At 40.4% G+C, this 24,731-nt stretch overlaps 2 protein-coding genes across 29 annotated transcripts in view; one reads left to right on the plus strand and one right to left on the minus strand.

Moving 5' to 3' along the window:
* Positions 1–17,402, minus strand: part of FGD6 (FYVE, RhoGEF and PH domain containing 6) — a 134,179-nt gene extending 116,777 nt beyond the window's left edge. For all 3 annotated transcript variants that reach the window (XR_001448150.3, XM_015152456.3, XM_077954777.1), the window contains exons 1-2: positions 17,237–17,402; positions 8,815–11,242 (exon numbers count right to left, since the gene is read on the minus strand). Coding sequence is in view for 2 of the 3 variants with exons in the window: in XM_015152456.3 (XP_015007942.2) it covers positions 8,815–11,242; positions 17,237–17,252 (2,444 nt within the window). In the remaining variant the exon portion in view is untranslated. The remainder of the gene's footprint in view (positions 1–8,814; positions 11,243–17,236) is intronic.
* Positions 17,403–17,777: 375 nt separating this feature from the next.
* Positions 17,778–24,731, plus strand: part of VEZT (vezatin, adherens junctions transmembrane protein) — a 78,197-nt gene continuing 71,243 nt past the window's right edge. For 13 of the 26 annotated variants that reach the window (XM_077953017.1, XM_077953019.1, XM_077953026.1 and 10 more), the window contains exons 1-2: positions 17,823–17,898; positions 24,135–24,191. Coding sequence is in view for 12 of the 26 variants with exons in the window: in XM_077953020.1 (XP_077809146.1) it covers positions 17,863–17,898; positions 24,135–24,191 (93 nt within the window). In the remaining 14 variants the exon portion in view is untranslated. 26 annotated transcript variants of the gene reach the window in all.

Below are 24,731 nucleotides of genomic sequence, written 5' to 3' on the forward strand. Positions count from 1 at the left end.
AAATTACAGTTGGCAAACAATTCAAAAAATCAGAACTGCTTGTCAGATAAAAAACAAGACAAAACAGGCTATTCTAAGTTTATTAAAAACCATATCAACTCTTTAACTTCTAATGTTTCATACGATACTAACATATGCCAAAGTATGTCAACTGTTACAAATGTTATCAAGAAAAACTGACTTCAAAAAATAAATGATCTAAGTAAAACATGAAGCCTTCGACTGAATCCACAGGAGCTAAAAGAACAAGCAGTTACACCATTTCAAACATAAAAAGCCTAAATGTGTTTGTTTTCCTTTTTATTTTTATGGAAACATTAGGGGGAAACTGGTTTTCTTTGTTCAGTGTTTATTATTTCACCTTTCCTGCATCAGAAACCAAAATACTTTGATAAATGGGAGAGTCTGGTAAACAGACCCTTGAAGATGAGGGCTCAGAACCACTAACTATCGCATTTCCATCACTGTTCATTTTTCATGAAATCACTTAAACACCATAACTCAATTCCTTTGCATATAAAAGGGTAACATAGCAACCTTACTCCAATTCATGCTTATATGGAACAAAAAGAGGGGCCTATAATAAATGCAAACAAGAAGGGCTGAGAAACCTGGGAACGAAAACTGAAAGAAGATAGCTGTTCTTCCCAGAAATACAATCATCATGTTTACTCCACTGATAGTCTACTTGGCCACTCCTATTTTTATTGCTCCAATGGTAGATTATCTCTGCCTGCTGTCAAAACTACTTACAAATATACTTTCTTTTTTCTCCAGAGATCCACAAACACAATTACCAGAAGCAGTCTAAACCACCAAAGTAGTTTTTCCATACCACCCAGAAGAAACGAGGCAGTTCCATTCCTGAACTTAAGACACTCAGCATTAAAAAAGGCCAGTACTTCTTTGTAGCTACCCACACCCAAATGTGCTATAACACGAACTGTTCTCTGTACCTAACATAGTTTCAAGAAAGTATTAAAATAAATAGGCTGATATAAACATGTCTAGTCTGCTTTTTTTTTTTTTTAATCCAAAGGGCTTCCCTGAAGACCAAATTTATCTATGCGATTCCAGGAATAGATAATGAATTCTTTAAAAATGTCTAGAAGAACATAAAAAGCTATCAAATGTAATATACAAGCACAGGCATTACTTAATGAATCTGTGAAATATGAACATACTCATTGCCTTCCATAAAGACACACGCCCAGATTTGGAATTCCCCTGAACCACCTGGAAGATGAGGGAGATAAAAGTTCATCTCCACCTCTTCATCCTGTTCCCTTCCCCCTTGCTATTTCCCTCCTCAACACACTAACCTTTCCCTTCTTGAAAGCACCATCATATGAGCAAGAGTCACAAAAGCCATTTATTTAACTTCACTGCTGTTTTATTACTGCCACAGTCTCATTTCCTATTACTTTCTATCACATTTTTCATATATTAGAAGCTAAATATGTTCTTGCAGGTGGGCTGGGAAAGTCACTCGCACTCAGTTATGACTACTGCAAAAATGCATTCTGATTTCCAAACACCCTACTGCAAGGTTTCATCCATTCACTGACTGCAGGATGACTGTCTGATTACCTTTATATATCAGGTCATTACAAGAAGTGCAAATGCTTAGGAGAACATAGTGGGCCCTCCTTTTCCCCCTCACCACTTCTGCCCTTCCCCCAAAGATTTACACTGGGGACTTTTCTCTAGGACCTAGGTCAGAAATTCACTTTACAAAGCAATATTTGTCTCACTGATCCAACTAACTCAAATTTTATAAAAACAAAAATAATCATATCCTTGGCTAAATTTAAGATTTTTAGATTTTTATTATTCAAGAACTTGATGAAAATATGGCAACGGAAAACTAGTTAGCTCTAAAAATAATAATGCAACCTTTTATTCTCCCAAAGTGTGCAAATTTCAGCTATCTCAAAAAACTGTTTTACTAAGCAGGACAGAAACAAACACACACACACATACACACACACACACATTCTTCTTCTTCCATACATTTTTGTAGTCTATATTTTTTTCTTCTATCTCTGACTAAAAATATGCCTCTAAAAGTGTAGAGTGACAATCTACCATACAAAAGCATACATATGCGCTGGTCGTGGTGATTCATACCTGTAATCCCAACACTTTGGGAGGCTGAGGTGGGCTGATCACTTGAGGTCAGGAGTTCAAGACCAGCCTGGCCAACATGGTGAAACCCCATCTCTATTCAAAGTACAAAAGAATTAGCTGGGCATAGTGGCAGTGTCTGTAATGCCAGCTACTCAGGAGGCTGAGGCAGGAGAATCTCTTGAACCCAGGAGGCAGAGGCTGCAATGAGCCAAGATAGCCCCACTGCACACCAGCCTGGGTGACAGAGTAAGACTCCATTTCCCAAAAAAAAAAGCATATAGATAAAATACCATTTATCTGCTTTGGCAGGAAATGAGACCAAAGTAATACAGCTGGACAAAACACTGCAATTTAATTCCTAATATTAATTAATACTCTTCATAATACTTATTCCTAATTCCTTAAAAAAAATTTTTTTTTGTTTCTTTTTTTTTTTTCCATAGAGATAGGGTCTCACCATGTTGCCCAGGCTGGTCTCGAACTCCTGGGCTCGAGCAATCCTCCTGCCTCAGCCTCCTGAAGTGCTGAGATTACAGGCATAAGCCACCACGCCTGGCCCCTAATTCCTTATTAAAAGGAAAAAAGAAGAGCTTTATTGCCAAGAAAGAAAACCCAATGCTTCTGCTGCAATTTCAAATGCAGGGTAAGTATGCAAACAAACAGATTTGCCAGAACTGTGTGGCTCCGATTCTAACACAAGAAACACAAAGTTAAAGAGGCATACAGATTTTTTATATTTCCTGAGCTGTCTCTGAAAATAACTTACAGGAAAGGGCTGCTGTTGATTATCAGTACCAACCCCCACCCTCTAACTGTGCGTAATCTCATCTGTGCTACGACAACATGGAAATGTTCATAGGCTGTTAGAGTATACTCTAAGCCTTATATTGAAATCCAACAATACCATGAGGTGGTAAATGTAACCAGAGAGAGGTCTTCTAGACTAGGTCTCCTGATTTACAATGAAAATCCCGTAACAGGACTTGTAATGTCATTCAGCAGCTCTTCAAGACCAGTCTCAAATTTAAAATGGGGAGAAACAAAAACCTAGTATTTTCTTTCATCAGAGATGAGAGTATATTGATTCATTTAAAAGAAATAATTTTGAAGTTCAATCTACTTTGAATTCTGGTGCTTGAAGACCAAAAGATAAATCCAAACCTGTCAAATGACAGGCACTTCTGGGAAGAGTTTCAAGGGACAACAATCCACATTTCTGATTCCACTTCCTCTCTTCTCAGTCCCAGTTTGCAATCTGGCTCCTTCTCCAACAGCACCGCTAAAACTGTTCTCACCAACATTAAAAAAAAAACCTCCTAAACACCAGATTGAATCATGCCCACTTAAAAAAGACTCGGTTCAAGTGTTGCCATGTAGGTGATGTTTTCTTTAATACCCTATTCAGGTACAACTAAGAAAAAGACAACTAATTAGTAAAACCGTGTATTATAAACTTCTGTCACCTCACTGGGCAGAAGCTCCTTGGGAGTAGGATCACTTTTCACCTTTGAAAGTACAATGCTTGACATATGGTTGGTATCTGTGAAATAAATAAATCGAGGGTTTGCTAGGTTGCCTAGGAAAACCCAATTATCATACTTTTTCTTTGAAATGTTTATAATAAGAACAAACTGAAACAAAGGAAAAACTTGGAATGTTTCCAGGGAAATTTTTCTTTATAGAATCAAGAAATCTGCCTCAATTTCAAGGAGAAAATTCCAACATTTGGACACGATTATTTTGTTGATTTGTCCATAACCCTTTAAAATAAGGGTTACAGACAAAGGCTCAAAGGCTCAAATTTCAGGAACTTCTCTCTGAACATCAAACTTCTTAAATAAAAATAGTAGTAAATGGGTACCCATCACCTGAGTATCAATAAGATAGAAAGATCCTTTGCCTGCTGGCTGTTTAATATTTATTCTATCTAAAACATTTCAAGGAAGATGTCTCAATTATAACCCCAAAATGTCAGAACAATCCCGAGTGGCTCCCAGTTGCACTATCAACAAAACTGCCTCTGAGAACCCAGAGCGGTGACTAAATGATGACCTATGTGGAACACCTAAAGCTATGGTTTCTCCAGCCATGGGAACTTCCCTTCCAGTCTCCTTCATCTTCAGCTTTGGCTGTTCGTCCTTTCTCCTCTGGGGTTTCCCAGTGCCACTCCTTACGCCCCCATCCAGTCTCCTCCTCCGGTTTCTTCTACTCTCTTTGCCAGGCATCAGAAACTCAAATTAGCCAAATGATGCAGTTAGCAAAGGAGAATGGGGAGGGAAAGAAGGAAGGGATTGGAATAAGGAGAAAAGGAGGTAAAGAAGCCCACTCCCTACTAATTCCCAGCCACTACCCCACCCTTCCCCCTTATCACTCCTTATCGGTCTTCCACACAGCTCACCCAGCCCCCAGTTTCCTCATTCTTCCTTAGTCATCTCATCCTTCCCACAAACCCTGGGGCCTCAGGCCTTGTAGATTTGCTCCTCTGAGATCCCAGGTGCTTAACCCCACCCTGGCTACCACCTCAGCCCCAGCTTGCATCACAGGGACATACGTGCACGCACGCGCACACACCCACCCACACACAGAGAGAATTCACCTCCCTTGGGCTGGGGTAGGGAGAGGAGTGGAGGGGAAGATAGGCCAGTAATGGTTAATATAACCAGGGGACTAAACTGAGGACTTTACCACCATTTCAAAACTGTTTCTTTGGGAAATACACTCTGAGTTCCAAATTATCATGAACTTTTAGAACACAGTCCTATTAGGAATTGGGGACTGCCTACAATTACTTCCTGATAAATTGTAAACATGTTGTTTTGTAAATGTTGGCTAGGCATGGTGGCTCACGCCTATAATTTCAGCACTTTGGGAGGCTGAGGCAGGAGGATCTCTTGAGACCAAGAGTTCGAGACCAGCCTGGGCAACAAGGTGAAACCCCATCTCTACAAAAAATACAAAAATTAGATGGGCGTGGTGACACATGCCTGTGGTCCCAGCTACCTGAGAGGCTGAGATGGGAGGATCACTTAATGCCAAGGCTACAGTGAGCAGTGATTGTGCCACTGTACTCCAGCCTGGGCAACAGAGCATGACCCTGTCTCAAAAAAAAAAAAAAAAAAAAGTAAATGGTAAGCACTGGACTTACGAAACACCCATATTCTAAAGAAAGCGACCCTATGGGCTATACCAAGCTTGTCAAAAATCTGTTTACTAACCAGAATTTGGTTAGTCACATGTGTAGACTCTATAAAATTCATGATTCAGTGAATTAGAGCCCTGACCCAGACTTTCTTCCCTGAAGGTTGAGAAACTGTGACACCCTTATGATGACCCCAGCAGAAAAATCTTAAGCAGAGTTCATTTGCATTGTTTCTTATCATTTTAGAACCCCAGTCAATGTACTGGATTTTGAATTAATTATTCTAAGGCACAGGTCTGTATTTTCAACAGCCAGATTACCAAACAGGACCCTTTGAGCTCACCTGAAATGTATGCCTCACTGTTCATTTATTTGATCTCAGGGTGTCAAGGTGTCCTCCTCAGGAAGGCTTGAATTTCCTTTCTCCTCTATTCAATGTTGTTTACAAGAAGAACAACCTCCCAGGCAATACTGTGATTCTGACCCTATGACTCAGGGCTTTTGATTCCTCTGGCACATTTTAGTAGTCTCAAGCCTGTTGCAGGCTCCCTGCTCCAGGCCTAAACAAAAGTCTCCTTGGAAAGCGAAATTCAAAAGCAGAGCTCACCCAGCCTTTACCAGGCTGCCCTACTTGAAGGCCTGTAACCTGTCCAAAGCCGCCCTTGGTTTCCTGTGGCCTCCAGAAAGAACTCTCCTTATGCTACTGGCTGGCTGCGTGCATTAACCCCTTCTTACCAGCTTCCACCCAGTCAAGCAGCAGAGCCCTAACAACCTAAGAAGCATACCAGATAAAAAACAAGTTCCAGGATTGGCAGAGATAATGGCAAGCTCTTAGGGTTTAAACCTGATGGCCAACAGAAAACACACCCCAATGGCCAAACCTCCAATTTCAAGAAAAAATTGTACTCATTTACAAATAAAGTGACTCAAAAAGAAAAAAATTTATCTTAGGCAAGGATATAGTATATTGTGAAGAAGTCAATCAAACTTATAACACACAAAACAAATATGGAAAAGCATGTTTAAAAAAAAAGGATACTACCAATAAAATGGTTCTACAGAGAAAAGCAATCCTGAAAACAGACAATTTGAAATATTTATGCCAAGAACCAGGAATGGTGGCTCATGCCTGTAATCCCAGCACTTTGGGAGGCTGGGATGGGAGGATTACTTGAGCAGAGGAGTTCGAGACCAGCCTGGGCAATACAGGGAGATCTTAGCTCTACAAAAAATAAAAAATAAAAATTAGCTGGGTGTGGTGGTATGCACCTGTGGTCCCAGCTACTTGGGAGGCTGAAGGGGGTTGGGTATCACTTGAGCCCAGGAGTTCCAGGCTGCAGTAAGCCTTGACTGTACCACTGTACTCCACCCTGGGAGACAGAGTGGGACCCTCTCTCCAAAGAGGAAAAAAAAAAAAATGAAAAATAAGTATTTATGTCAAGGAAGGAGCTTTTTGCCTAGGTACTAATATTTAGGAAGCAGAAATATGAAAACAGAATGCAGCTGGCTGTGAGAAAAATTAGGCAAGGGAGGAAAGTAGCCTTTTTTATGCAAAAGGAGGAAGGGCAGGAAAGACTGACTATGAGTAAAGAAAAATGCTATGAGAATATCTGACAGTTAAAGGAACTTAAAATAATTTACTTTACTTGGTACGCTGACTTGCTCGACAATTTTACTTATTCAATTCACCCAACAATGCTGCTTTTTTTTTTTTTTTTGAGCCTCCATGATATGCTTTGGCTGTGTCCCCATCCAAATTTCATCTTGAATTGTAGTCCCCATAATCCCTATGTGTCATGGGAAGGACTCAGTGGGAGGTAACTGAATCATGGGGGCGGTTCCCCCAGGCTGCTGTTCTCGAGATGGTGAGTGAGTTCTCACAAGATCTGATGGTTCTATAAGGGGCTTTTCAATCTTTCGTTCTGCCCTTCTCCTTGCTGTTCCCATGTAAAGAAGCACGTGTTTGCTTCCCTTTCCTCCATGACTGTTAAGTTTCCTGAGGCCTCCCCAGCCATGCTGAACTGTTAATCAATTAAACCTCTTTCCTTATAAATTACCCAATCTTCGGTATGTTTTTATTAGCAGCGTGAGAACGCACTAATACCCCCCACTATATGTCAAGTATTTTCTACAAAGTCACATTTTAAGACTTGAATTTCAAAGACCTGAAGTTAGCGGACTAAGAATAATCTAGAGATTTCCAAAAGGGTCCATGTGCTTTTTTGTTAAACACAAATATTAGAAATACAATGGAAAAGCTCCCTATGCGACTATGGAGAGAGAAGGGAGAAGGAAGCCGCTGCAGTGGTTGCTCCCTTGGCCTATTTTCATTCATTCTCCTTAGACCCAATCAACATCTACTGATTCTACTAGGCCTCTTGCTTGGTTTTATCCAGGACAAAGAGATGCCTAGAACTCTTCATGGAGCTTAAAACCAAATACAGAACAATCAAACATGCCAATAAACAGTTATACACTAAGACAGCCTGAGATGAAAGGATATCACAACATAACTGGGTGGTCACAATAGGAAGTAAACACTTCTGACTAGGTAATTGTAGAAGCTTCATGAAGCCAAAGACTGAGGGGCTGTATCATCAAGGATGGGCACGATTTTAATAAGAGGGATGAAGTAGGTATTCCACAGGTAGGAAGTGCACATACAAAAGTGAGAAATAGGTGCAGTGCAGTGACTCATGCCTGTGATCCCAACACTTTGGGAGGCAAAGGCAGGAGCACTGCTTGACCCCAGGAGTTCAAGACCAGCCTGGGCATGATGGCAAAACGTTGTCTCTACAAAAAATACAGAAATTATTCAGGCATGGTGGCATGCACCTATAGTTCCAGCTACTCAAGGAGGCTGAGATGGGAGGACTGCTCGAGCACGAGGCTGCAGTGAGCCATGATCATACCACTGCATTCCAGCTTGGGTGACAGAGTAAGACCCCATCTCAAAAAATAATAATAATAATCAATTAAATTATTTTAAAAGTGAGAAATAAAGAGTAGTTACGTGTTTCCTGCATTTTTCCTATATCCACTGGAGGTGACAATTAGGCATCAACAGGTAAAACGACCAATCTTCAAAAAGTGGTGAACTTCTAAAAATTTGGAGGTTTCACCCGATAAGGGCACCACATGTAAATGCCTGCATATTTCAGTAACTTCAGATTTCTTACACCTAGCAAATAAATGTCATTGAATTGGCCAATTTCCTGCCCCAGGTTTCCTGCTATGACTTCTGAGCTGGTGCCTGGAGGCCCAGGACCTCTCTCTTCCACGCCTTCCTTGTAGCACCTTACATTGCCACTGGTTCAAATTCTTTGAATCGGCTACTAAAATAAATTAACTACTTCAAGCTTGTATTTGCAAATATCCATTCCAACTGTATGCTAAAAGGAGGCTGCACTTGAGAATAATTTAATACACATTTTCTAAACTATTCCTTCAACTACGTGTTTTTTCCCCCTGCATATCAAACTCACCAGGCTGTTGAAGGTTAATTGCAATGATGCATGCAAAAGTGTCTGTCTGGCACCTGTTACCTGGAATGCTGATGTCTAGGTCCAAGTTGCAGCTGGCCATCTGGAGCTTCATACGGCTCTTCTACCTCATACACATTTGCATCTGTGTCCTCCACGCTGCTGGAATTCTGCCATTCCAACTCTCGAGTTTTCTGTATAGCCATAATAAACGGTAAGTTCTCATACTCTGGTATTTCCTCATAATGGCGTATATTTTCATACTCCGGTGCACAGAGGCTTGTAACAGACTTGTAAGGTGCCTGAGACGATGACTCCCGGGAGAGCATTTGGTCATCCAAAGACTCAGCTCTCAGACCATTAGCTGCACTGGTCTGGCCCCGGGACTTCTTCCTCTTCTTTTGAGATTCCAGGCTATAGTTTTCTGTGGAATATGCCTTGATGGGCTTACTTCTCTTCTCCTCTCCTACCAACAAGCCTTGCCAATCACTTTCAATCCCCTTCTGCTCCCCACTGGAGAGGTGGCCTGTGGTGGTATCTCCAAGTTGGCTACTCTTGGACCAAAATTTTTGAAAGTCACTCTTCATGAAACAGATGGACAGTTTCATGTTGAGCAACTTTTTAAAAGAGTTTTTCTTTGCAGAGTCTTTGCAAGGCTTAGTGCACTTTTCCACATCCACAGCAGATAACGATTTTGCTCTAGGCTTGGTTAGGGCTGTTGAAGGCTCACTGTTTGACGATAAGGTGACAGACTTTAAGGATTCTGGGTTCCCTGAAAAGGGTAATATAGGATGAGGTAACTTCCACACTGGCTTTTCTGAAGCCCGTTTAGGCATATCAGAGGAGGATGACACACCACGGTTTTGGGCACACAAATGCTGAAGGTGATTCCTTTCTAGGCCCTTCTCTGAACTTTTTTCTTCACTTGAAGGATAAGAACTTTTTTCCACAAGCTCCTCGGAGGCAGCCTTTTTAAGCACTCCTGTAGCAGGCAAGCTGTGTCTTTGAGGTTTTTTGGGGACAATTCGTAGGGAATTTTCCTCTTTTATAACAGATTCCTTTTGCATCTGAGGGGCAGAAACTCCCAGGTTTCTCTCAGATTGCAAATGTTCATTGCAAGTTAATTTGAGCTGCTTAGGCAGGCTCATAGATAAAGTACTACATCTTATAAAACCGGTCCCTTCGTCCACAGCAAGCGACATACTAGAACCATCTACAGTTGTGCTGTCAGAACTCAAATTAGAGTCTGTATCAAAAGAAGGTGCCATCTTTTCAAAGGAAGATATTTCATGACACATGACTTTCTGTGAATTGACTAAGTCCTGTGCGTCACTGTTGGATTCCATATTCAATTCACTTTTATTTCCCAGCTTCACTGTATCCACCTGCTCCTGCTTACACAAAACATTCTGATGAAGAACACTGATTTTATTCATTTTCAAACTATTTTCAGTAAGACAGGAAGAGCTACTGTCTGAATTCCCTGGTTCTTCAGTGCTTTCACTAGGAGTATCTACACACTTCTGGCGTAACAGACGAGCAGTTCGTGTCTTTCTGGGCTTGGGAGTTGGAAATTTTGGGGTATATGGTAGTAAATGAATTTCTAAGGGACCAAGGTCTTTGACTATTGATTTCTTACTAACTTCATCTGAAGATATAAAAGTACTCCTTTTCCCATTTTCCAGAGCCTCTAGTTCAGATGACTGAAAGCAATTATTGCTTTTTTCACTGTCATCCTGGCAAGTTTCAAAATTTTCACATTCATCACTAGGAAGCTGTAAGTGGCAACTGTGATGATCAGGAACTTTTTCAAAGCTGGATGGGGAAGGTGACAAATCTGTAAACTCAATTCTGAATTGTCCATCTGAATTACAGCCACCATTCATTTCTGGGCTGTCTGTGGACCTGTGCTTCTGTGCAGAAATAAAAGGTGGCATTCGGTGTATTAAGGCATCTTTGAGCTTCTCTTCTAAAATGCTTGCCTTTAAAACAACCCCACCCTGGTTCTTGGCTTTTTCGCCATACAAATCACATTTACTCCTAGTTTGTATAGTCAAAGTCTCATCAATTTTACTATTTTCTAAATTTTCATTCATTTCCAGGGGCTCTAAAACAAGCTGCTTTACACACAAATTCTCTCTATGGCCCATCTTATGGATACACTCAGAACTGCAGGAACACACTGGTGAAATATAATCACTGCTCTGATCGCCTTCATATTTACAATTAAAGTTGTCAGTGCTTTCAGCTAATTCCTGTTTATGCCCTTCCAGGTTCAACATGATTTTCCTTGATGGCGACTGCCCAATGTCTCGAACAGGTGAGCTCTTCAGGACTTTTGGTTTTGGGGCTATTGCTGGTTTCATTTTCTTTGTTGACTGTGGAACACTAGAAATCACAATGTCGGGTTTAGGTGCAATAGGAGGTGGAGCTGGCTTATTATTTGCCACAACAAACTTGGGCTTGGGGGCCACTGGTGGCTTCTTCATCTCTAGAAAGGAAAAAATAATAATTTGGTGTCAAAACAACCAAAGCACAAAATGATACATGATTAAATTTGATAGCATTTTTTACTTTTACCAATATGACCTTGCCTTTTACTGAGTATATTACGCTATATAGTATCAATATTACTCCTGAAAATTCCTTAAATTGTCCTTCAATTCCATACATAGCTTTGGGTCTATTGTACATTTTTAAATAAATCCAATATGGTTTGTTTCTCCAACTTTGGAACTGGTTACCATATCTTTCTTTTTTTTTTCTCTTCTTTTTTTTTTTGAGATGGAGTCTGGCACTCTGTTGCCCAGGCTGGAGAGCAGTGGCACAATCTCGTCTCACTGCAACCTCTGCCTCCCGTGTTCAAGTGATTCTCCTGCCTCAGCCTCCTGAGTGGCTGGGATTACAAGTGTGCGCCACCACATCCGGCTAAGTTTTGTATTTTTAGTAGAGACAGGGTTTCACCATGTTGATCAGACTGGTCTCGAACTCCTGACCTCGTGATCCACCCACTCGGCCTCCCAAAGTGCTGGGATCATAGGCATGAGCCACCGTGCCCAGCCCATCATATCTTTCATTGACAATAAACGAAATAATTGACTTCAGTTTGGGACCCACATAGTAGTTCTTCAATTCATTTGCCAAGTGCTGAAAGTTGAATTTGCCTCAGTTAAATGTAGGATGCAACTTTTTAAAATTCTCATGTGAATAAGCAGTAGTAGTCTTCTATCTCAAGGATAATATAATTGAGTTGCATAAATGCCTTTTATCAATGATCTGTCCACAATAGATAGAACCCCAAAACAATCTTTAAAAAGGAAGACAGAAATCAGAAATTTTGTAAACTTAAAAACAGAAAATTAATTCTTTGGTATTATTTAAGGCTCATAATAAACCTGGTATTTCTTTCTGCAAGAGTAATTGGCTGAGAATTTTCATTATATTCCTTCACCGAGCTCTATTCTTTAAAAAGTCACATGTCTAGGCCCTACCCCAGAGTGAACCAGTTAGAGTTTCTAGGGACATCTGTACATCTTTTAAGTTCCACAGGTGATTATGTTGTTTATTCCTCATTAACATCCACTGTTCTAGTACATTTAAAAGATAACCACAATTTCTAGTCTAGCAATTCTTCCTCAACATTATATATAAGGTTTTTAACTAACACCTATTATACAATGCTGCATCGGTACAGATCTGCTCCTATACTATAGGAACTTAATAAAAGCTTTACACAAAAGACCTATAAAGTGAAAAGATAAAGCCTGTATATCTGTAAGTTCCTTTACGTTCTTCCACCTTCACTGTCATATTATTGACCATATTTCCCCAAGGAGACATGAGATAAAAACTATTTTATCTTTTACGTTTATATTTGTTCCTTTGACAGGATCTAACACTTAATAAAACTTTAATTTACTGAAAAAACTTTTCAAAATATCTGCTGCAAAGGACTGCTGGACATTGTTTAATTACTTGACTAGACAGGAGCTCTGATATTTCATTTGGTAATGATTTCCTTTTGAACAAAGGAAATTAGTCACGACACTTGGGAAGCTATTACACGGAACTGAGTTTTTTTAAAAAAAAAGAGGAGTAGGGTGCTCTATTTCCTTTACCAACCAAGGAAGAATTCCCTAAATCTCTACTTCTATGTGTGCAATAAAGATTATATGATGATACATGTCTGCTCACTCAATTTCTAGGTATAATGTCATCATCAATAAAAAAAGAATTATTTTCAAAATAATACAAATTCCTATATTACATAATTTCAGTTAACCGTTCAATAAGCATAGTTAATTTTGTCTGAGGTTTTTTTTAGGCAGAAAAGAACTGAAAAACCCTTCAACTCCTAGTGAGAAACCTAGCTGTAAATGTCTATTAAATTAAACCCTCCATTTATTAACTCAAGTCTTAAAAGAAAGTATGAATGCCTTAGGTCTCTTCCCAACTGCCCATCTTACTCAATAAAAACTGACAGATTGTCAAGTTGATTTCATTTCTGTAACCATTATCAAAACATCCTACCTCTGGATTTTTAAAAGAATTTTTTAAAAATTAGTTTTGACAGCCTGGCACAGTGGCTCATGCCTGTAATCCCAGCACCTTAGGAGGCCAAGGTGGGAGGATTGCTTGAGCTCAGGAATTGAAGACCAGCCTGGGCAACACAGTAAGACCCTGTCTCCATGGAAAAACAAAAAAATAGTTTCGTAAAATAAAGAGTTCTTGAGATTGGCTGTACAATGTGATTGTACTTAACACTTCTGAACTATACATTTAAAAATGAGTAAGATGGTAAATTTATCTTATGTGCTATTTTACCACAGTTGGAAGAAAACTTCATCTCATCAAATTAATCTTTTACTTTCTAAATCTTAGAACCTCGTCAGAAACTTCAGGGTCATTTAAGTATCATTTTATAAAAATCTCTGGCACCAATTTTACTCTTTTTAAAAAATGTGTTTTGTACACAAATCTGCTTCCAAGAGATATAAATTCCTGTTCTAGTGTCACAGAAATTCAATTAACTACGTATGAGCTGGAGTTGATTCCCAATAAATATAGCAAAGCCCTATCATGTACATAAAGCCCTCAACGCCTACTCACTGAATTCAATTAATAACTGTGAACTTGGGCTTGCCACTGTTAGTTAACTGTGTATTGAAGGAAGTCAAAGACATAACTCAGGGAGCTGGCTAACCTAACTGTGGGCCTTGTGCAGACCTGGCTGCCTCACTTTCCTTCCTTATAAATGGGGGAGTTGAACAGGCCTCTAAAGCCCATAGGAATCTGAGATGACAACTTCTGAAATGCTTATTTCAGGAGAACCTTATGTACTATGGCCTCTTTCTCCTGCGTTCATGTTTTTTCAGTGCACCTTTGTCTGTGTTCAGCGTAAGACGAAAGCTCCAGAAGGGCAGGCACTTTGTCTCATTCACTGATGTATCCCAGTGCTAACAACAGGGCCTGGGAATAATCACAGCTGCCACATATACATACTCTTTAATATGTCTCCATAACAGAAAATTTCTTCTCTAAAAATAACCACATTCAAAAACGTACATCCATTTTAATGTAGAATAATATTTTGAAAAGTTAGCAGGAATCAATTTCAACAGGATTATGGAATAATTCCTTAATTATTAATGGCAACAAGTGTTCAACTAAGTCACTGGTATAGCAATATCCAAAATGCTTCATTATTTTTTTTCATGGCTCTATTTTGGAAGAAACACAACTCAAAAAATAATAAGCCATTATATTATGGTCTGCTCCAAAGTCAAACTCTTGAAATAAGTGCATGACGTTTGGCAACAAATCCAGCACCTTTGGATCTTAATACTGTATCAACAGTCAGACCCAAAGCTTCTTAGAGCAAAGCAGCAAATCTTTTATTTACACAGCTGTTTGGCTCCAGGGAAATATAAGGTAAGAAAGTAAAGCACTAGTACCATTTTACTAACTATTACAAACATATTCGTCATCTGTTACACACAGATGGCTGTGGTTCACGTGTACACTCTCTGGCTACTGGACCAGCCAAAATGCAAAGCACAGACAATGAGACAGTGACCTGTACATGTTCAAAAGGACACAAAATATATACCTATATATACCTATAATTCTCTATCCTTTTTTCTTTATTTTTTTGAGACACAGTCTTGCTCTGTCACCCAGGCTAGAGTGCAGTGGCTCGATCTCTGCTCACCACAACCTCTGCCTCCCGGACTCAAGCAATTTTCATCTACAGGCGCATCCCACCACACCTGGCTAATTTTTGTATTTTTAGTAGAGACAGGGTTTTGCCACGTTGGCCAGGCTGGTCTCAAACTCCTGACCTCAAGTGATCTGCCCGCCTTGGCCTCCCAAAGTGATGGGATTACAGGCGTGAGCCACCGCACCCAGCCTCTCCTTTTTCATATACAGCTTAAAATAATTCTGAAATATCCACCAAGGGCAGATTCTTTTATAGACGCAGAAAAACAAAGCAAGCTTTTCTGCTGGATATATATAACCTAGATGTTCTACAACATCCCTTTTATTTTCTTAAACCAACCCTTCCAAATACCACAGATTAGATTCCAAAACAAAAATCCCCTCCCTTAACTTCAAATAACCTTCCTAAACGTTTCAATGAATTTGACTATTGTTCTCAAAAAGCACCATAATCAGCTTGTAAGAACTATGTATACATATAAGAATGGGCAGAAATAAAACTCCAGTTCTCTTCCATATTCCCCATCTAGACACCAGAAAGAATTATAATAAATCCAACAGATGGGTGAGCAAAAAAGTAGTTGATGCTTCTCAGCCAGCCATGCTAAAAACCAACCAACTCTGCTAGACACAGGAAGTGTCCCACTTTAAACACCACAAAAATTTCTGTGGATTTATTTAATTGTAAAGTTGATAAAATACAAAAATAGCTTGCATTATTTTAGGATAATTCAAATGCAAGAATCATGAACTTCCAGTCTGGGCCCTGGAAATCGGGTTTACATAAATGTCAAATTACATGCTTCTGTGCCTGTTCCTTATAAACTGTTAAGACTGGAACTGAAAACTGATACATATAAGATACGGTTATTTTAAATACATTTGACACCTCCAAAAAGGAAAGAACTAAAACTGGCTGGAAGGATTTTAAAATTTCCAACTACTTTTAATTTAAATCAATTTCTTGAACGAAGGTAAGGCACAGAAATTTAGGATGAAAATAATTTACCTTATGTAAGTGTAAAGCCTCCCTTTGGTAAAGAAAAGAGAGTTTATAAAGATATCTCATATATATGCATATAACATCAAAAAGGAAAGACCCACCCAACACCTACTTCTTGCTTTCTTCTCCTATTGGCTAACTTCTTGTTTCGTTTGTTGTAATCTGAGCACACGGAGCAATGTGTATTGCATTACAATATATCTAGGCTTTAGAAATAATACAAATCCGAACATTTGAGTGCTGTTTGACAGTTTCAAGTTGCAAGAATTTTAAACAAATGCCAAGAAAAGCAATGAAAATTTAATCTGATACTTAAGTGCTGATTCTAGAAGTAACTTTGAGAGGAAGCTTTAAACTATTTCACTATAAAATTTCTAACGAAAGTTTGTTTCAACGTGGACAAAAACGTAAAAGAATCCATAACACTCTACTTAATACATAAGTTCTGGTTTAAAAATTAACCTATGTACTTATAAAGTGATCGTAACACCACTTTGGTAATTATTTTGTAAAATAGAAATTGTTCCTTAAGAATGTTCAGAAACACAACGTCTAGAATTGCTGAAAATCCACACAAAGATAGAGGCTTTGTCATTTTGATCAAGGGGAAAGAACTATGGGAGGCAGACAGAAAATAAAGCTTTGTTTACCCTAATCAGGTAGAAACAAACAAAGTATCTGTAATTCGGTGCAGACAAGCAAACAAACAAACAACAACAAAAAAAACAAAACTCAACAATCTCAACTCCTCTGCTTCTCAGGTAACAGAGGTAAAATCACCAGGAGATGACAATGTCTACGCCTCTTTAAAATGGGTAAAAGGTTTACCAGCAGATACAAGGTTGAAAGCGACTCACTTAGTGGCCAAATTCAACACGCTGAGAACACTGCCTTTGCCTATAATAACTGATTTATTAAGTTGGGAATCTACACTATTTTCACATGCAAAGGCGAAGTCCTCGCGCTGCTGGAGAGATGAGCGAACGCCCTTCACACATCGCGTTTCACCTGGTGCAGAGCCCCCAGCAGAATCCCCCTTGGAAGGGAGGTCCCGAGAAATCCCGGGTTTCCAAACACCACCTCTGGGCAGGAAAAGACGAGAAATCCGGGAGCGAACCCCATTAGCTCCGAGCTTGCCGAGGTGCTCGGCAAAGGTACGGGAAACACAACTCGCCCATCCCAGCGGAGAAAGTTGCTCGCGAGCCCAAGCCTAGCAGCGCTCGCCACAAACTTTCCAGCGGCAGCGCGAGCGCCTTCACTTACCGGCTGCTGAAGTCATGATTCCCCAGTGCAGCTCGCTTCCCCGCTCGGCCCCTCAATCCATGTTCCCCTTTCAGTCCATTGTTTCCACAGTTTGGGCAGAAGAGAAAAGCCCCCACAGCGCCCACATTCCGTCCCGCCGCCCCGCGGCGCAGCCTGAGCGCCACACAAAGGATGCGGCCGGCTCCAGCGACCCTGCAGCGCTCCCGGGCGCGAGCCGCCGGGGGCGGGCGGGCGAGCACGAGCGCCGCCCCGTAGAGCTCCAGGCGGACGGCCAGGCGCGGGCACGAGCAGTGCTCACTTCGTCTCCACTGGCGCGTGCCCTTCTCGGGCTCCAAAAATCAGCAGTGCTGCGGGCGCCCCCTGCTAGTCGCGGCCGTAAAAGGCAGACAAAAGCCCTAGTCTCCTCCAATCGGAAGGCTCGAGATTCCGCTCGCTCCCGCCTCTCTCGCTCACACGCTCACGCTCTTCTCCAATAAGCGGGCTCGAAAAGTGGGCGTCGGCGGCGAGGCATGTTGGGAATTGTAGTTTTCTAGACCCACGAGACGAGCAGGAGCTGGAGCTCCGTGCCGCGGGTTCTCCCGCCTTCATTTCCCATCGTGCTGAGGCGGGTGGCATGGCGGAGAAGGATGACACCGGAGTTTGACGAAGAGGTGGTTTTTGAGGTAAGGGGAAAATGGCGGTGGGTGTGCATTGCCTTTGTTTGAGAAGGACGAGACGGAAAGCGAGGAGGCAAGGCGTTCCCGGGGCTAGGGATCCGGTGACGCGCTCCAGCTGGCCTCGACTACCGAACCCCAGCGATTTCAGGGCCTAGTGTCCGTCGTCGCCTGACAGGTGTAGCCAGAGGCGCCCTGTCCGTGGCCGGCCTGTATCTCGGGCCCGCCCAGAATTCCCAGACGGTGCCCGGTTGCCAGGCCCTGGGCTGGAGCGGTGTCTCTTCCTTCCTAGGAATGGATGTGCCGCGCGGAGACTGCGCCCGGCTGGGGCGGGGCCGAATGGTGCGTTTTAGATAGTCACAACTTAGCCTCCTCCTTTTCCATCCGCGATTTTTTTGGGTCAGTATCTAGAAATGCTTCAGGTCACTGTTCACCGTCAAGGCGTGGCCCTCGGAATGAAGGCAGCAGGTGCCGGTTTTCTAACAAGGTTTAAAGTCTTTATGTGGGACCTACTGTGGGTGGTTAGGGCCGGGGCGTCTCAGCATCTAGATTCGATTCTTTTGTCCTTTGCTGTTGCGCTAGGTGTAGCCAGTTCTTCTGACTCGAGGCTCTAGATGTGAGTGCTTTTGTGTGGGACTATTTTAAGACGTTCTCTGCCATCTTGAATGAAAAAAATCGGGCGAGTGTTTTTGATGCCATTTTTTCCATCAGACACAGGTCAAAACTCGCACCCCTGTACATACGTGTATTGCATGTGTACGCTTTACTTTCATTCATCCAACTAGATTTTAAGAAAATTTAAAAATGGAGTGACCCATGCCATACAGCGAGAGAGCGAGGCACAGACAGGACAGAATGTTAAATGTTGAAATATGTACAAACCATCATTGAAGGATCCGTTTCTGTTCTTGCGGCCTCCCAAAGGCTACACCCAGTACGCGATATCCGAGGTGAATCTTTAACTATGAATTGGATTAGAAAAACCGACAGGGGAAAATGTATTACAGGGAAAGAGAACTGAGTATGCCAAGCTTGGGAAGTGTGAAAGTACCTGGCGTGCATTTTTAGGGGGCGGGGTGTGGAGGGTGGCTATGTAAAGTGGCTTGATGTGGCTGCAATTTAGAAGCAATGGAAAATGTGGCCATTTTACCGAAATGAAGAGTCTAGATATGAGGCGTTCATTAGGGAAGACAAGGGCCTGAATTTTGGAAATGAGAGACGTAATGGAATAATGGCTTGGACAGACACTTGTTAGTTAAAATCGATTCAATGTTTATAGATTGAATGTGGTAGCTGAAGGAGAGAGAAATAGATTTCTAGAGTAAGGGTAACTGATGGATGTATTTTTTTAATCCATTATTTTTGACTTCTGAATGTAATAGTAATATATGCTCAAGGAACATTTTATTATAGAAAATAAACCCCCAAGTTAAAATCACCCATTATCCCACCACCCAAAGATGGTCACTATTAACAATATGGTATGTGTTCTTATAGACTTTATTTGTATGTAAATGTGTGTTTATGTGTGTGTAATGTTTTAGCCTCTATATTAAGACACAATATGTGTGTGATATTTTTTAGAACAAAAGGTATACCACATAGAATTTTGTATATATTTTTCACTTTATCGTGAATCTTTTCCCATTCATCATTCTTTGAAAACATTAATATCCCCTCATGTGTATCATAATATAACCTTTATTTTTCAAAATACCATTGTAATCAACAGTGATATAAGCCCATCTTTAACTACAACTCTGATTTTCTTCAGAATAATATTTAGAAGTAGAACTAGTGGGTCAAAGAATATGAACATTTAAGACTTACACAGATAGGTTATACCAATTCAGGTTTCCATTAAAAATAAGAGAGTATTGGTTTCACCAAATCCTCAACAACAGCCTTAACAGTTTCTTTTAATCTTTGCTAATTTGGTAGGCAAAAATAACATTCCATTGTTTTAATTTACATTTTGTGCATTTGTACATTAGCCATTTTTATTTCTTTGAACATTTCTCTTCATATTTGTTGCTCATTTTCTTATTAGCTGCTAGCTTTTAAAAAATTGACCTGCGTGAGTTCTTCATATATTACTAAGCCTTTAGCATACTTGCAGAAAAATTTCCAGTTTGCTGTTTGTTTGCTTTTTGTTATACACAATTTTTATTGCAGTATAATTTATAGAAGGACAGGGCACAAATCACAAGTGTGCGAATGGTTATATTTTCACATATTGAGCACACCCATGTAACCAGCACCCAGATCAAGAAACAGGACAGGTCGGGCATGGTGGCTCACACCTGTCATCTCAGCACTTTGGGAGGCTGAGGCAGATGGATCCCTGGACCCAGGAGTTTGAGACTAGCCTGACAGCATGGCGAAACCCGATCTCTACAAAAAATACAAAAATTGTCTGGGTGTGGTGGAACGTGCCTGTAGTCCCAGCTACTGGGGAGGCTGAGGTGGGAGAATCACTTGAGCCTGGGTAGGTTAAGGCTGCAGTGAGCCATGATCGCACCACTGCGCTCCAGCCTGGATGACAGGGCCAGACTCTGCCCCAAAAAAATAAAAAATGAAAAAGAAACAACATCACCGGCACACCAGAAGCTCCCTCCTGGTCCTTTTCCATCACTATTCCCTACCCCAAAATGACCACTCTTTAAACGTAATAACCTAGATTAATTTTGTCTATTTTTATTGTTTAGACACTGTGCATTTCTATTTATATACTCTCTTATTTCTGACTTTTATTTTTCCTCTCTGGCTTTGTGAGATTCGTCCATATTATTAACATGAAAATTTTTATTTCTGCATAGCATTCCATGTGAATATATGATCATTTTTAAATTCATTCTTCTGTTGATGGTCATTGAGTAGTTCCCAGGTTTAAACTAGTGCTACTGTGAACCTTTTCATATGTGTTTGGTTAAACATATTTCTGGTGGATATGTATGTAGGAATGGAATTTCTAGGTCATAGCAAATACATAGATATTTCTGTAGAGATTGCCAAACTTTATTCCAAAGTGGTTATACCAGTTTATTCTCCAGCCAGGAAGGTATGAGAGGTCCCTTTGCCCCACATTCTCATCAACACTTGCTAATTTTAGTGTTTTTCTTTTTATGATTCTAGTGTTTATGTCTTGGTATCTCCTTGAAGTTTTTAGTTTGTATTTCCTTGATAAAGATATTAAGATTTTTAATGTGTTTGTTAGCCAATTGTATATCCATTTTGTGAAGCCACATCAAATTTCTTGCATTTTTTTCTATTGGGTTGTCTCTTTTTCTTACTGATTTGAAGGAATTCTTTACCTACACTGGATACAAGCCCTTTGTTAGAGACACAGTTGGCCCTCCTTATCTGAGAATTCCACATCTGCAGATTGGACCAACTGTGGCTCATGCCTGTAATCCTAGCACTTTGGAAAACTGAGCCAGGAGGACCACTTGAGACTAGGAGTTCGAGACCAGCCTGGCCAACATGGCGAAACCCCGTCTCTACTAAAAAAATACAAAAACTAGCTGATAGTGGCGTGCGCCTGTAGTCCCAGCTACTCTAGAGGCTGAGGCATGAGAATCGCTTGAACCCAGGAGGCGGACATTGCTCTGGGTGACAGAGTGAGACTCCATCTCAAAAAAAAAAGGAATATTCAGGCCCAGTAAGGTGGCTCATGCCTATAATCCCAGCACTTTGGGAGGCTAAGGCGGTAGTATTGCTTGAAGCCAGGAGTTTGAGACCAGCCTGGCCAACATTAACAAGACCCTGCATCTTTTAAAAAAAAGAAAAAAGAAAAAAATTAACCAGATGTGGTGATGCATGCCTGTAATGCCAGCTACTCCAGAGCCTGAGGCAGAAGATTGCTTGAGCCCAGGAATTTGAGGCTGCAGTGAGCTACATTTCCAGCCTGGGTGACAGAGTGAGACCATATCTCTAAATAAATAAATACTCAAAAATATTCAAAAAATAATACAAATAAAAAACTTTACAGGATAACAACTATTTATATAGCGTTCACATTGTATTAGGTATTACAAATAATCTACAGCTGACTTAAAATATGTGGGAGAATGTGTGTATGTTATATGCATATATTATGCCATTTTATATAAGGGACTTGAGCATCCATGGACTGGGTATTTGCCCCAGTCCTGTGACCAATTCCCCATGAATAAAGAGACAACTGTATATACCTCATATATCTTACCTTGGGCTATTTGTGGCTTCTGCACACTTTTAATCGTGTCTTTCAATGAACAGAAGCTCTTTATTATAATCCAATTAAACCTTATTCTTTTATGATTAGTGCTGTTAAAAAAAATTTGCCTGATCTAAGGTCACAAAGATATTTTCTTTAAACGCTTTATTTGACCTTTTCCCATTTAGATCTGTCATCCATCTGGTGCTGATTTTTGTATGGTAACAAGTGAAGATCAACTTTTTTTTTTCCCCCATGTGGATGTCCAGTTGACCTGGCACCATCACTGAGCAGATCATTTTTTCCCCCACTGAACTGTAGTGTTGCCTTTGTCATAAATCAGGGAACCTTTTATGTGTGAATTTCCTTCTGTACCCTTTCTTATTTGCCATTGATCATTTTGTCTATTCTTGTGTTAATACCACTTTATTTTAATCACTATAATTTTAAAAATAGGTTTTAATATCTGATAGCATAAGACCCTTCAGCTGTATTTTTTCTTCAAGATTGCCTTTGGCTATTCTTGGCCCATTATATTTCCATATAAATTTTAGATCAGCCTGTCAGTTTTTGTAGGGAAAAAAAAAAAAAAGACCTACTGAGACTTTGATTGAAATTGCTTTGAAGCTGTAAATTACTTTGGGGAAACTTAACATCTTTACAATATTGAATCTCCAATCTATGAACATCTATTACTTGCCTTCTAAATGAGTCAGGCAACTTCCCATTTCATTCTGTGCTCTGGGACTGATTTTACAAAATGAGAATTTTCTGTTTCTTCAGGGTATAGCTAAATTGGCCTTACCTGGGGAAAAGAGACTGAATGTTGTCTATCAGTTCAATTGCTTTTATGGTTATTGCTCAGGTACAATTTTCTATTTTGGTAACTTTTTTATTCTGAAAGGCAGTGTAATATAGTTAAAGATATGGGCTCTGGAGCTGGATAACCTAAGAAATCCTAGGTCAGCTATTTATTAGTTAATGTGACTTCGAGCAGGTTACTTGTCTAAGCTTCAGTTTTCTCCATATTAAATAAAAATAACAGTATCTGTCTCGTAAGGTAGTTGTGAGTACTAAATGATTTAATATAAGTGAATTACTTAGATGAGTACCTGACACATTGTAAACACTCACTAAATGTTACCTTTTATTAAATTTTTCCAGCAAATTGCTTTTTATCTAGGTTTTCAATATAATTGATATATTCTTAGTAGTCTCTTAATTTTTAGTTTCATTTAGAGCATGAATTAGATCTCATTGTTGTTATGTTTTTCTTTTTGTTTTGCATAGATGCGCTGGAGTGTCAACTTACCAGATAGACTTCATTTTTTTTGAGACAGAGTTCCACTCTTATTGCCTAGGCTGGAATGCAATGGCAGGGTCTTGGCACGCTGCAACCTCTGCCTCCTGGGTTCAAGCAATTCTCCTGCCTCAGCCTCCCAAGTAGCTGGGATTACAGGCATCCATCACCACGCCCAGCTAATTTTTGTATTTATAGTAGAGATGGGGTTTCACCATGTTGGCCAGGCTGGTCTTGAACTCCTGACCTCAGGTGATCCACCCACTTCAGCCTCCCAAAGTGCTGGGATTACAGATGTGAGCCACCGTGCCTGGCCCCAGGTAGACTTTTCAAAGAACTAGTTGTTGATTTTGTTTGATCAGTTCTATTGAATTTGTTTGTGGTTTTAAATTTTTTAAAATTTCTACTTTTATCCATTTCCATTCATCTATTTGTGTTTATTTTGCTATTTTTGTTCTGTTTTCTTTAGCTTCTTGAGTTAAAAACCTAAATGCCCAAAATAACTTGTAAGGCTATAAATTTCCCTGAGTATTGCTTCAGTTGTATCACGCAAGTTTTGAAATGTAGTTTGTCTCACAGTTGTGTAAGTTCCATTTTTATTTCTTATTTAATACCCAAGTGTATAGTTGAGGGATTGATGTTATCGTTGGTGATTATTTTTCTCCATGTATCCCTCAGACCCATAATTCCACCTTGATCATTATGGACTGCATCACTGTATTCCCTTGTCCTCTGGGTTCCATTTAGGTTCGGCCAGTGGGAAGGACCTGCAGATCAAAGGATGGAGGAAAGAGCGCCAGAGAGGTTTGGGTGTTTCTTGTCTGAATTCTTTCCCTCTATGGCTACTATTTGTTAGTGATTGCATTCCTGTACCTAAAGCCACAACTTTTTTTTTTTTTTTTTTTCCGAGGCGGGGTCTTGCACTGTTCCCTAGGCTGGAATGCAGTGTTACCATCATAACTCACTGCAGGCTCCAACTCCTGACTCAGGCGACCCTCCCAACTCAGCCTCCTGACTAACTGGGACTACAGGCATGTGCCACCACATCCAGCTAAACTATAACTCTTATTAGGGGATTCTTCTTGAGAAAGGCTTTGAGCAGCCATCTTATATCCTGCGTTTGTGCTTTACCACCTATGAGACCTGTAACCCCCTCTACCACTGTTACCACTTTCATTCCATTTAGATCTCAGGCCACTGACTGAGAAAGGCCTTCTTTTGAAGAGCCGAAAGCTTGTTAGGCACAATGTTTTCTTGCCATCTACCACTTGATTACTCAGCCAGTGGAACATATTTCAGGTTCTGCTAAGTCAGCCCTACTTCTAGATACTAAGTACTGTGTCA

Source organism: Macaca mulatta, chromosome 11 (assembly GCF_049350105.2).
Source record: "Macaca mulatta isolate MMU2019108-1 chromosome 11, T2T-MMU8v2.0, whole genome shotgun sequence".
NCBI classification, from domain to species: Eukaryota; Metazoa; Chordata; class Mammalia; order Primates; family Cercopithecidae; genus Macaca; species Macaca mulatta.